At 38.1% G+C, this 12,159-nt stretch overlaps 1 protein-coding gene across 1 annotated transcript in view; it reads right to left on the minus strand.

Moving 5' to 3' along the window:
* The window catches only part of COL11A1 (collagen type XI alpha 1 chain), a 163,789-nt gene that overhangs the window by 52,635 nt on the left and 98,995 nt on the right, over positions 1-12,159 (minus strand). Inside the window, exons 30-37 of the mRNA XM_075182562.1 lie at positions 10,759-10,812; positions 9,886-9,993; positions 6,604-6,657; positions 3,509-3,562; positions 2,849-2,893; positions 2,647-2,700; positions 2,353-2,397; positions 47-100 (exon numbers count right to left, since the gene is read on the minus strand). Of these exons, the coding sequence (XP_075038663.1) occupies positions 47-100; positions 2,353-2,397; positions 2,647-2,700; positions 2,849-2,893; positions 3,509-3,562; positions 6,604-6,657; positions 9,886-9,993; positions 10,759-10,812 (468 nt within the window). The remainder of the gene's footprint in view (positions 1-46; positions 101-2,352; positions 2,398-2,646; positions 2,701-2,848; positions 2,894-3,508; positions 3,563-6,603; positions 6,658-9,885; positions 9,994-10,758; positions 10,813-12,159) is intronic.

Genomic DNA, 12,159 nt, shown 5'->3' on the forward strand with positions numbered 1-12,159 from the left:
AAATAATTTAACCAAATATGCTTTTGACACAGGTATGACTACTTACAGGGGGGCCCTTTGGTCCTGGGAATCCAACTGGGCCCTGTGGTCCTTGAGGTCCCTAGGATGCAAAGGAAGATGGTCATTGGTTAGTAAGAGACATGTTAATATTCTGGCCAAAAAAAAAGCAAACTCTCATTAAATTCACTACATTGGCAGGGGGAAGTTAATCTAACAGATGATCAATGCTCTAAATAGGAAAAATCATATTATTGTTAACATTTCCCTATTACTACTTGAGTAGATTATGCCCCTGGCGCTATAGTAATTAGAGTAAATGAAAGATCAAACAACTGTAATGTGTGTAGCAATGAAATAGGCTGGAACACAGCAGATTTAAAGAACTGTGCTCTGTAGTCTGTTCTGCTCTATTAGAGCCCAGCATACCATATTCTGCAGCACATAGCATGGAAAGTAATGGAAACAAGCATTGCAGAAATTTTGTTTACATGTACACTTTATAGATCAAAGTGTCAGAGCTACTATGCAAATGATCCAGGAATCTAAGCAATTCCTATTGGTAAAATGGTTCGTCTTGTGATCTTCTTTGACTATTAAATCAAATGACAGCTTGCACTGACCAGCAGCAATGAACATTTAAGAGCAAACCATGTTGGTGTCAATTGCTGGCAAGAGCATTCAACAGCCATTTAATAGTTCTTTCTGAAATGAGTTGGATAACTGGTCAAGAGGGACAAAATATTTTCTTTTCACATAATTTCAATCATAGCATATATTTTAGAATCATTTTTGAACGAATATACTTGGAGTATATGGTTACTAAACTTTTAATTTCATAGAGATTGAGACAGCTAAAGTGTGTGGATCTCATTAATATGTAATTAGTTGTACATTTCAAGTCCTGATTAGCGACTGAGGGCCTGATGCTGAGTTAGCATAAAAATTAGTAAACTGGCTCTTGGACGAACCATATTACAATACAAGGTATATCAATTAATTAGTTTTATTGTAAGCATGGAAAATACTGCCTGCTTTTCATGTAGCACACAAATACTTAATAGGTTTATTTCTACATTGATGTTTAACGTTAATCTAGGACATGCCCTATCCCAACTATAAATCCTGTTTTTGCTTTGCTCTTAATGCAGCATCAGACCCTGAAAGAGGGATAATAGATAAAAGGTAACAAGGAGTTTTGGAGCAAGAAGGAGAGATATGCCCATTAGGTACACTTATTCTGCTCAAATCTATCTTTCCTAGAGTAATACCTAAATCTCTGAATACCTTAGATCTAACAATACCTTTACAATCTTGTAGCACTATATACCAGTTTGTGAAATGATATGTATTCCCACCAATCTAAACTATGTAGGGTGACAAAAGGTCAGAAAAAACAATATCATGTTGGCCACTCATCTATTCTTTTGTAAACTACTGAACACAAAATGTGCTGTAAATTGTTTTTCAAAAACTGAGATTTTAACTAATTTTTTCCTATTTCTTTATGCGTCTTTCCTTTCTACCTAGAGTCAACAGACTTCAGCAGATTTGATATCCTTTGCTTTGAGTACAGTAATTCAGTAACGGTCGTTGAGTTAGCCAATCTGTGATCCAACAGAAATGCTCTTGTATGAGAACAATAATCAACATCAAAATTTATATGTCACATTAAGTATAATTGCACATTGTTTTGATTGCATCCATTGTCTTGTTATGCTGGACCTACTTTCTAAGGCCGTTAACTTAAAGCAATCATATTGTTGTTCTGTAATGCCATTAAAAGCATGTAAACGGTTATGGGGATGGTTTCATTGGTTTCAATGACCCTATACTCACTTGCACATAAACATGTGGTAGAAGCAGTAGCGTCTTTTCAATGCTGCCTGTTCTATATACTTGGGTGCAAGTATAGGTTACCACTGCATGTCAAGTGCTACCTTGTTCCACATGTGTGGTCGCTCGTATATTCCCAGTCTAAGTAAACTAGATAGGTCTTGCAGCTGTCACTGTTAATATAGTTGTTCATGAAAATATTAAGTCTAATTTGTGATAAGATCTCTCCAGAAATGATTTATTACTTATCTTATAAGTAGTTCAATTACAGTGTAATTAACAAAACATATTGAAACATGTAACTAATAGCCTTTGCTTTTGAAAAATAGAACCTTATATTCTGGTGCTGTGGACCAGAGATTGTGGACCAGAGATAGTGATCTAATCCTGCAGTAAATCTTAGCGTGTGAGATGTTGAAAGTTATTATCTGCTATGGATCTATAATAAGACAGTCTCAGTGATCACCCCAAGAATTAACAAATCTTACAGCCTTAAGTGAGTATCCCACCATAACTTACTCTTTCACCAGGCGGGCCGGGAGGACCATCGTTTCCTGCAGTGCCCTAAAACACATAACACAAAAGAGTACAATTCAGTCTATGTAGAAATGAGAACAGCAACAGAGACCATGTAACTTGTATTATGAACTAGTGTGGATGTTTGCATGTTTGTTTATAGGATTTCAATGTAACTTAAAATTGTGTGAAATAATATATTTTGATTCACTCAATATAACAATAAATAGTATGATATTAATGTAACATGCTACAGATTTGTTGTCTGGTAGCCTGATAAAGACTTAAGATAATTACCTTAGGACCTGGTTTTCCAGTAGGACCTCTTGGACCTCTAGCGCCCCGTGGACCCTGTGGGAGCAAATAAACTCCATGAAGCTCATTTCGCACAAATAATACTGTTAATGCAGGAGTGTTGCCAATTTTCTAATTTATTGAAAAAATACATTTATATCAGTATCTGATCAAAAATAACTAAATCATTTGGAAGAACACTCACCGTTGGACCTCGTTGTCCCCTTGGACCTGGTTTGCCAGCAACACCCTAGTGGATTGGAAATACTGTGTTAATGAGTTACAGACCAGAACTGTAAATAAGGGATCCACTGTCTTATTGTGACAAACTCAAATCTTCTAACCCAGGGTGTGACAACTGTGGACCACCAGGCAGAGTACCATTGCCAGCCTGAATTACATGTTAGAGAGCCCATCTGAGGTTGCATCTCTGTACTTTACTGCATATATGGAAAATATATTTTTCTCGCACCATAAATGTGTCTAAAGATGGTCATCTAACATAATAGGTCATATAAGTACCTAACAACAAAAGTGACTATTAGAGCATACCTTGAACCATCCTAGTACAATACCTCCTGAACCTATTGCTACTTCCAGTACATTTCAAGAAAGTAAAAGAGTTTTGAAGTGTGAATTCCTTTCATAGACAATCATAAATCATTTATTTGTAACATATATTCATTGCTTTTGTTCGGTGACTTATATGAGTCACCATTAAAATGTTAAGAAACCTGCAGCATTTCTAGTTTAACAGATACTGCAGTTGTGTTATGCCTGGATTTTGCACGTAGCTTGAAAAGTATGTATAGATAACAAAGTTATTATACTGAATGTAATACATGAGATTGTCCTAGAATCATACCCGAGCTCCTTTCTCGCCATTGGCTCCTGCAAATCCGGGGAAACCTGTAGATCCCTAATAAGATACAAAGATAGTAGAAATTAAATAACGTAAGATCAATGTATGTTACAGCTGGTACGCTACCATTGGTTTCAGTTCTACTGTATGACGCACAGAAAATATGGAAATTATTTTTAGTTGTGGTGAATAGCATCTTATTTTTATATGCTTACTATACATAATATACATATAATCCAAACACACATATAAGCCAATGGTAAGGAATGGTTATGTTCTTTACCACCTGCTGCAAGAACTGTGCTTTCAGGACGAGGACAGCCCTGGTGGTGTTTTGGGGAAATTAGATTTATCTAAAATCTTTTCTATACTTGCAGATGATGTGACCTACACATTTAAATGAATTTCTTACCAGAAGTGTTCAGATCCAGAAAGCATAGAAAAGATCAAAATATTTCATTAAACCAGCTGTAAGTCAGCAAAATCAATTAAGGTCTCATCTGTCCTGTCTCTGTTCACATAATGATACACCAGAAAACTCATTAAAACAAAGAGAAGCTTTTACTCTCAAGTCAAATTTAGCTCTTTACAATTCATGTGTACCGGACTGCATAGTTCCAAAATCTCTAAAATGCTCATTAAGAGGCTGCCATGTTTCATCAATGATTTTATTTATATTTTATACATCATGGTAATTTCCCAGCTTTCCACGATCAGCAAGATCTGCATTATTTCATGTACAAAATTACGTATTTCATCTTCTGAATTGATAGTGAATTGTTCTTTCCCAAAGGAAGGTAAACACAGAATGGGACATGACATATAAAAAGTTTATGGAATGATATGGAATTAATAATTAGGTCACTTTAAATATCAAAATAGAATACATATGACAAAAAGGGTCATAAAACAAATGGCTATATCTCTGCTAGATCTATACTGATAAATCTGCACATGTTACTATATGTAATAACATCTACTATAATATATAATTATGCCCAAGTTAATGCCACCTGTTTATCTCTGGGTTAGCTAAGGTAATCCTGTGCAATGGTGTGAAGTCATTCTTTAACAGAACACCGACAGTTGTATTTGTGTGTTTTGTGTCCGTCCTTCCGGTAAAAGCAATTCTTCTATTTTCGCTTTGTTACAACAGCCTTTTGCTCAGAACTAGTATAGCATGCCCAAAGTATGTATGACAAAGTAAAGCTTGCTTTTACCCAGCTGGCAAATCATAATAATAATTATTTATAAATGTCACAAAACATATAGGACCTCATTTAGAGTCGAACGCAAAGTCTGTGTAAGAAGTGTAGGAGTGGGAGTGTGCCGCAGCTTGGCAAGGTATTACGAGTGGCATGCAATCTTAGTTGCGTCCCACTCGTAATACCCTACCGAGCTGCGAGCAGTTCCTGCAGCTAGCTAACTGCTTGCGCCACCTAATTCCTGCTGCACAGTTTTAGCCCTTTTTTGACGTGTGTTGCGTCTGCGCCTCACTGCGTCTAGGATTTACTAACAGGGTCACGCTTTCACAATTCCACGTTCCGCCCTAAATCTTGTAGTGAGCTGCAAGCTGTCGCAAGTGTTAATTGCATCAAAGATGCAGGCGGATATGGTGCTTGCTGCACATGCGTGATAGTATTTTTTTGTTCAATGCGCCTAAAACGGACTTTGCGTCCGACTCTAAATGAGGTCCATAAAGTTTATTGTACTGTCTGTCAAAAAAAAAGTTAATATATGTAATGAATCTCTCCCTGAACTTTCACTCAGCATTCTATTCAAAATATAAAAAGCCTGCTAAATTTGTCCCTTAATTTTATTTCTGTAAGGTGCCATAGGCTAATAAAATGGAAAAGACAGATAAAAAGGTACATGGCTAGGTAATTGTTTATTGGACAGATTTCTAGGATGTATAAGTAGTATGTGATACAAAAGTGAATCAGAAAATGTTCATTAGTGGTAACATATACATTTTAATTCTTAAGGAAAACAGACAGTACTGGACCCTAGTTCCAAGCTGTGAAGACCAAGATGGTAGAACATGTAGCAACAGGAGTCAGTTTAGCCAACTCATTCTCATTCTTGCAATAACGGAAACAGTAATATAAGCGCAGGGGACAAAGAGAAAAGCAGCAGACTCGTGAGAACAAGATGCTTTGTTCTCAAGTAAGGGCATGATTGCGAAGCAACAGAAAGGATTCAGCATGTTGTTTTATGTAAAGCGTAAGCATCTGGAGCAACCCTCCTGATGCACAGATCTGTTTGTTCAACAGCAAAACAGCAGAAAGACTTTGATCTCAGGATGTGGCAGAAAATCTCTCTAGACTAGAGAAGAACAAACACAGAATAGAACCCAATCGATGTGACAGTCATGGTGAAATGAAGCAGATCTGCAGGTGGTTTTATAAACACAAAAAGACCAAATTGGTACATTTGTGACTTGGTGTCACTTAATTCTGCGGAGAAATAGGATATTTATAAAGAAACCTTTGCACTTCACTGCAGGAAATTTGTATTTCGAGTTCCAGTGAAAGAGATTGATAATCGTAATGATGATCAATGAAACAAGGCAGAGGGTTTTAGCGTCATTAAAATACTGTATAACCTGTAATATCGAAATTATTAGTATTAAATTGTAAAAATAAATTTAAATATATCATTGCATTATTACTTATTGCACAGGTAATAGTGTGGAAACATTATATTCGGGCACTCCACTGTTTCTACACAGCTACCTGTGCAGTTGTTCTTATTAATGTCCCTCACTTGGTTTAAAAGATATATCAGTGAATGGGAGTTTAAGGACAATGCATTCTGCCCTCCTGATTGTAACCATATCAATAGATCTAAGAGTGTATAACGATACCAGTGACATATAATAATAGTTCTATATTTTCATCAAACAAGCAACTGGAAAGTGGCAAATTCAGGATATCGACATTTCAGAAAAAGAGTATCCACCAGTTGAATAAAGACTCTGCTCTAACAATGCACTACCTGTGATCATGTGAAGTTTTATTCAGCATTCATGCATTGTTATGGTGCTACAACTGGCTATTGTTGGAACCATGATATATTGAAGATGCTAAATTTCTTACCTTTGGACCCTGTCGTCCTGGATATCCAGGCAATCCGGGCACACCAAGCTTGCCCTGAAATACAAACACAGCAACAATGATTAGGAGGATACAGATATAATATATTTTATAGTAGCACACGGGTCTCAGTCTCCATAGCCTTGTATCCACTTTCTGAGTAATTGTAAATCCTCACATTGAGAGATCCGAAAAGAATGACTTGTTTTCTGTCTTCCTGTTATGTACATGAAAGAGTTGTTCCTTTGTATATGCTACTAATACAGACAGAATCTTCTTTTCTTTTAGGGAATAAAGGACCAATTTCATAAAGGGTGATATGACTTTTTCTTGTGCATGAAAGGGTTATCTGTCACCATAACACTGTTATTGCATACGCTAAGCCCTTATGGGTTTCGCCGGAAATAGCTCACCCGTGTATTTGCATGGAGGACAACAAATAAATAACAAAAGAGTGCAGACAGAGATTCTTACTATTGATTAATTAAAGGATAGGTATAATATACTGGCTTAGCACACCTAAACACATTTTTAAAAACAATGCAAAAACTACATATTAAAATCATACATATTAACAACAACAGCCACATTGAATCCTTGTGCAAATTAGTGTGATGTTGTTAAAATGGCATCTAGTTTTAGAGCCTGTGATTTATTTCATACTTACCAACCTTTGAGAAGACATTTCCGGGAGATCCCGGTCAGGGTGCGTGGTTGGAGGGACGGGAGGGGGCGGGGCGTGGTTAATTGCATCATTTTGGCCCCGTCCCCGCGACAAAAATGTCATTTTGTCCCAAGGCTGGGATAAAATGACACGATTCACCGCAAATTGCGTCATTTTGATGAGTGATACTTGCCCGCTCTCCCAGGAGTCCGGGAGACCTACTCGGATTTCGGGAGTCTCCGGGACATTCCGGGAGAGTTGGCAAGTATGATTTATTTCATCTTTGCATGGGGAAATTTAAAAAGTGTGGAGGCGGTATTTGTACCGTTGCAATATCTGTTTTCGCTATCTCTGGATGATGAAAACAGATGAAAATTATTACAAAATTATTTATTCTTTGAATAAAGGTTTTTACATTTTTTTAATCTATCTTTTAACTGAATGTGAATTTGTGCTTAACCCCAGAGACTGGCCCAGTGAAGTGGTAAGGTATCCCTTACCACTCCAGGCCAGTTCAGCTGTCCTGGCGATATTTTTTTGATAATTTGCGGCAATAAGAGACAATAAAAACATCTTATTGTCGGAAGAGAGGTCAAAATCTCTGCCTTCTAAATATTAGAGAGACACAACACAATCCCAACTAGTATATTTGGGGTTATATCTGCTGAACTGTGGGTTCAGATGTTGCCTATAGTAACCAATCAGATTCTAGCTTCAACCCATAATTCTTGGGCAAGTTTTAACAATTCAGCCTTTGATTCCTCTAAATTATTTGTAAGCATGTGACATCTGTTTTTAAGATTACTCCAAACACTTGCTCTTTATTTCTCCTCTATAAGTCCATGATTATAGTGCTCAGGGTAATACATATGCTGTCTTGTCAAGTGGCATATGCCCACTTCATAGAGCTAGCCACAGGATGGGATATTATAATGATATTTCCAGGAGATCACAAGATGAGCATACACTAGTTTACCGTATGAAAGTACACTTGGTGAAGTTAAGTTTTTCATGTAATGGAAAATGTTGTAAAGAAATGCACATACTGCTTTATACTACATATGTGTTGGAAATACACAGGAAGTTTAGTGCATGTTTCCCCTATATTACTGCACTTACTTCCAAGAGCCAAATACAGTTATTCACATATGTGCACCTAGGGATGCTGGGCCTTTCATACTTTCAACCACTTACTGTATTTAGATGTACTGTACTCACAGTTAATTGATGTGGGTAAGACAAAGGGCATGGTCTAATTTTCAATAGTGTGGTGTCTTATTAGCATTACCTTATAAGACCCATAACAATTTATATTTCTGTCTTTTTTTTAACATCAATAGTTTTTGTTTAGGGTTCAAAAGCATGGGGAGAGGGGGTACAGAAAAAAGATGGGAAAGAAAATAAAAAGGAGGGGCTACATAGTGGGGAGCAGACAAACATTAAGTAGCCACAAAACATAATCATAGTTGCAGAGTAATGAAAGTCTATCGGGGTATCTAAAGTTAGTATGACTGTGGGGACTCAACTAGGAACCAGGGGAGTAACAACCAGATCAGGAGCGGAGGAGTTAGGTGTTGCTGGGGGGCGTATCAGCTTGGACCCTTTTCCATCAGTAGTGAAGACATGACAAGGCATCCATTTAACGAGCAGGGAGGATGGTGCCTTAGAATATGGGACGTCCAGCGTCTCCATACAAAAACTAAAATTAATATTTGCAATAATATAGTGGAGAGTAGGGGGAGACAGTTGTTTCCAGAGCTGTGCTATCGCCGCCCTAGCTGCTACCAATATATAGCAGTAGTGTTTAGGGAGTTCAGGATACAGGTGGAGGAGAGCAATGAGTGGAGTTGGGGTCGAGGATATGGAAGTGACTTTCCGGGCAAGATCAAACACTTCTTGCCAAAGGGGTTGAATGACAGGGGACGACCAAAACACGTGAAGTATGTATGTCCCCAATAGCCCCACAGTTGCACCAGCAAAATTTGGAATGATTGGGCCACATTTTCTGGAGTTGGGTTGGGGTAAGGTAAGTCTGATACAACAATTTGAACAACATTTCTACATGGTTAATACATTTGGAAACTGTAGATACATTACAATATATGATCCCCCATTGGGACAGCTAGAGAGATATATTTCAGTCTTTTAAAACTTGAAGTGTTTCCATGTAAGAATCATTTATTGTACTACTGCTGTGTCCCACTATTGTCATATTTGCTTACTGAAGTGCAAATGACCATTTTATATATCTTAAATAAAACAGCCTTGAAATGAATGTGCCAATCATGCAAAGGCCATTGTGATGGGATTAAAGAAGGATAGTTGAGGATGGTTGAATGGACACATGATACTAATCAGCCCTCAGTGTCTTATAAGATGTAATCACATGCATCCAACAGATGAGATGGTCATGTGTTTAAAAACAAAATGCAATTTCATTTCTATTTTCAAATCTACTAAATAACTTGCTTCTTTGCAGATGTTGTGTATCATATTGCTTGTTCAACTAATGTTAAATGTTATTTATCCATCCCAAGTACCACAGAACAGATCCATTATGCTACTTCACATGTAGGTTTATTGCTGAAAAGACAGCTTGGCACTTAGACAAATCTACTTGCCTTTTCACCTGCTGGACCAGATGGGCCAGAGTCTCCTGATGGACCAGATCTTCCCTTTGGACCTTCAGGGCCGTCTTCTCCTCTTGGACCTAGTGGTCCAAATTCTCCCTGGAAGAGAATAACAGGGTAACAAATAGCAAGAGACATATCCTTGTCTCAAAATAGACATCCACCTGCAAGGATATTAATATGTCATATATACACTGCACCTTTCTACATACTCATACATGTAAGAGATTTGCACATTATTTGATCGTAGTACATTAGTTAGTTAAGAAGGGATTTATGGCAGCATGTAGCCATTATGGGTGGTTTTATACCTCTGGAAAGCTTCAGTAGAAACTATATTATATTATTATGTGATGTGTCTGACAATGTCATTACAAGTGATTTTATGGCAAAGTATACATACTTTATTGCAAAGAGGCATTTCAAATGAAAGCAGATTTTGGCATAAGCCCACATTATCAGAAAAGACAGGTACCAGCAATATCTAAAAGCTTGTACAATTTTATAAATGTCCTGCCGTACATATAGCATATGGTATGATTTAGATACAACTCTAAATGTAATATATGTTCTTGTTTCTACTAAGTGAATTTTCACTGAAATGATGTAAACAGTCTAATTGAATTGATGCTGTAATTTAAATTTGATGGAAATGTGTTTTTTAGAAATCAATGGGAAATGTGTTTAAATTGCACAGTATTGCAATTTACTATATTCTGAGCCATTCACACCAAGTTATATGTGTTGTAAACAATTTTTTTTCCAAGAAGGACTATAATGCTAGCACTTATGCAGTGAAACATTTAATCATTATATTCATCCATACAAAGAGTGATTAACAGAATTTAATTCACCAATACTCACTCTGTCGCCTTTTAATCCCATATCACCCTTAAATCCTGGGAATCCATCTTCTCCCTAAAATGTGAACAAAGCACCATCGATCATAATTTAATAAACTTAAAACACAGTGATGGCATCATGAATTATTAAGTGAAGTTTTAAAGAACCCACAAATAAATAAATATTAAATGCTGTTGACATTTGTGTACCAATACTGTATCCACCTCTACCACAACCATTATTTGCTAATTCCTAGTTTGAGAGCCATTACTATAATCTGACATGCACTTACAGATTTCCCCATTATCCAGAAATCACTCACACAAGCATGAATTATTATTATTATTATTATTATCATTTATTTGTTAGGCGCCACAAGGTTTCCGCAGAGCCGCACATAGTACAAACAGTAGACTATACAGGGTATAACAGTACAGAACAATAAACAAAGTACCAATACTTCAGAAACTCCAGGCAGGCAGATGCAATAGACACGGAGCAGAAGAACGGATAAGGAGACAGGAGGGAAGAGGGCCCTGCTCAAGCGAGCTTACATCCTAAGGGAGGGTTAAACAGACCAGGCACAAGAGGAGCCAGTTGAGGGAATGGGAGAGAGGGGAGAATGAGCGGAGGAGATGGGGGTTAAGTGGATGGTTGGTAGGCTTTGAGAAAGAGGTGAGTTTTGAGTGCACGTTTGAAGAAGCACACAGTAGGAGAGAGGCGGATGGAGCGAGGGAGGTCATTCCAGTGAAGGGGGGCTGCACGGGAAAATTCCTGGATTCTGGAATGGGAAGAGGTGATCAGAGTGGAGGAGAGGCGGCGGTCATTGGCCGAGTGCAGGGAGCGGATGGGAGTGTGAATGGAGAGGAGGTTAGAGATATAAGGGGCAGTAGAGTGGGAGAGAGCCTTGTAAGTGGTGGTGAGGAGTTTGAAAAGAATTCTGTAGGGGAAGGGGAGCCAGTGTAGGGCAAGGCAGATAGGGTAGGCAGAGGAGGAGCGGCGTGAGAGGTAGATGATTCTTGCGGCCGCATTGAGTATAGAGCGGAGGGGGGAGAGACGAGAGTGAGGGAGGCCGGTGAGGAGGAGGTTGCAGTAATCCAGGCGTTAGAACTGGCAGGGTTAGAACTGCTGCCTGCTTGGCATATTTCTGCTCTCAGTATACTGTCTGTCTTTAACAGGCATTGCCCGGTGTAGCCAGCTTGTAACAAATAGGAACACTACAGAGGCAGCCCCCCTGCACCATTCAGAAAGACACTGTGATTTCTCTGAGTCTCCTCTAATTGGACTCTACAGTAAACTACTACCAACCAATGCCAACCATGCCGTTGATTCAGCGTCTACTCTGGTCCGCATGGTGCAGTGGGCTGTACTCCTGCTGTGGAGTCAGACTTCTGGGGGAGAAAACTGATTGTGATGACTTAT

Source organism: Mixophyes fleayi, chromosome 8 (assembly GCF_038048845.1).
Source record: "Mixophyes fleayi isolate aMixFle1 chromosome 8, aMixFle1.hap1, whole genome shotgun sequence".
Classification (NCBI taxonomy): Eukaryota; Metazoa; Chordata; class Amphibia; order Anura; family Limnodynastidae; genus Mixophyes; species Mixophyes fleayi.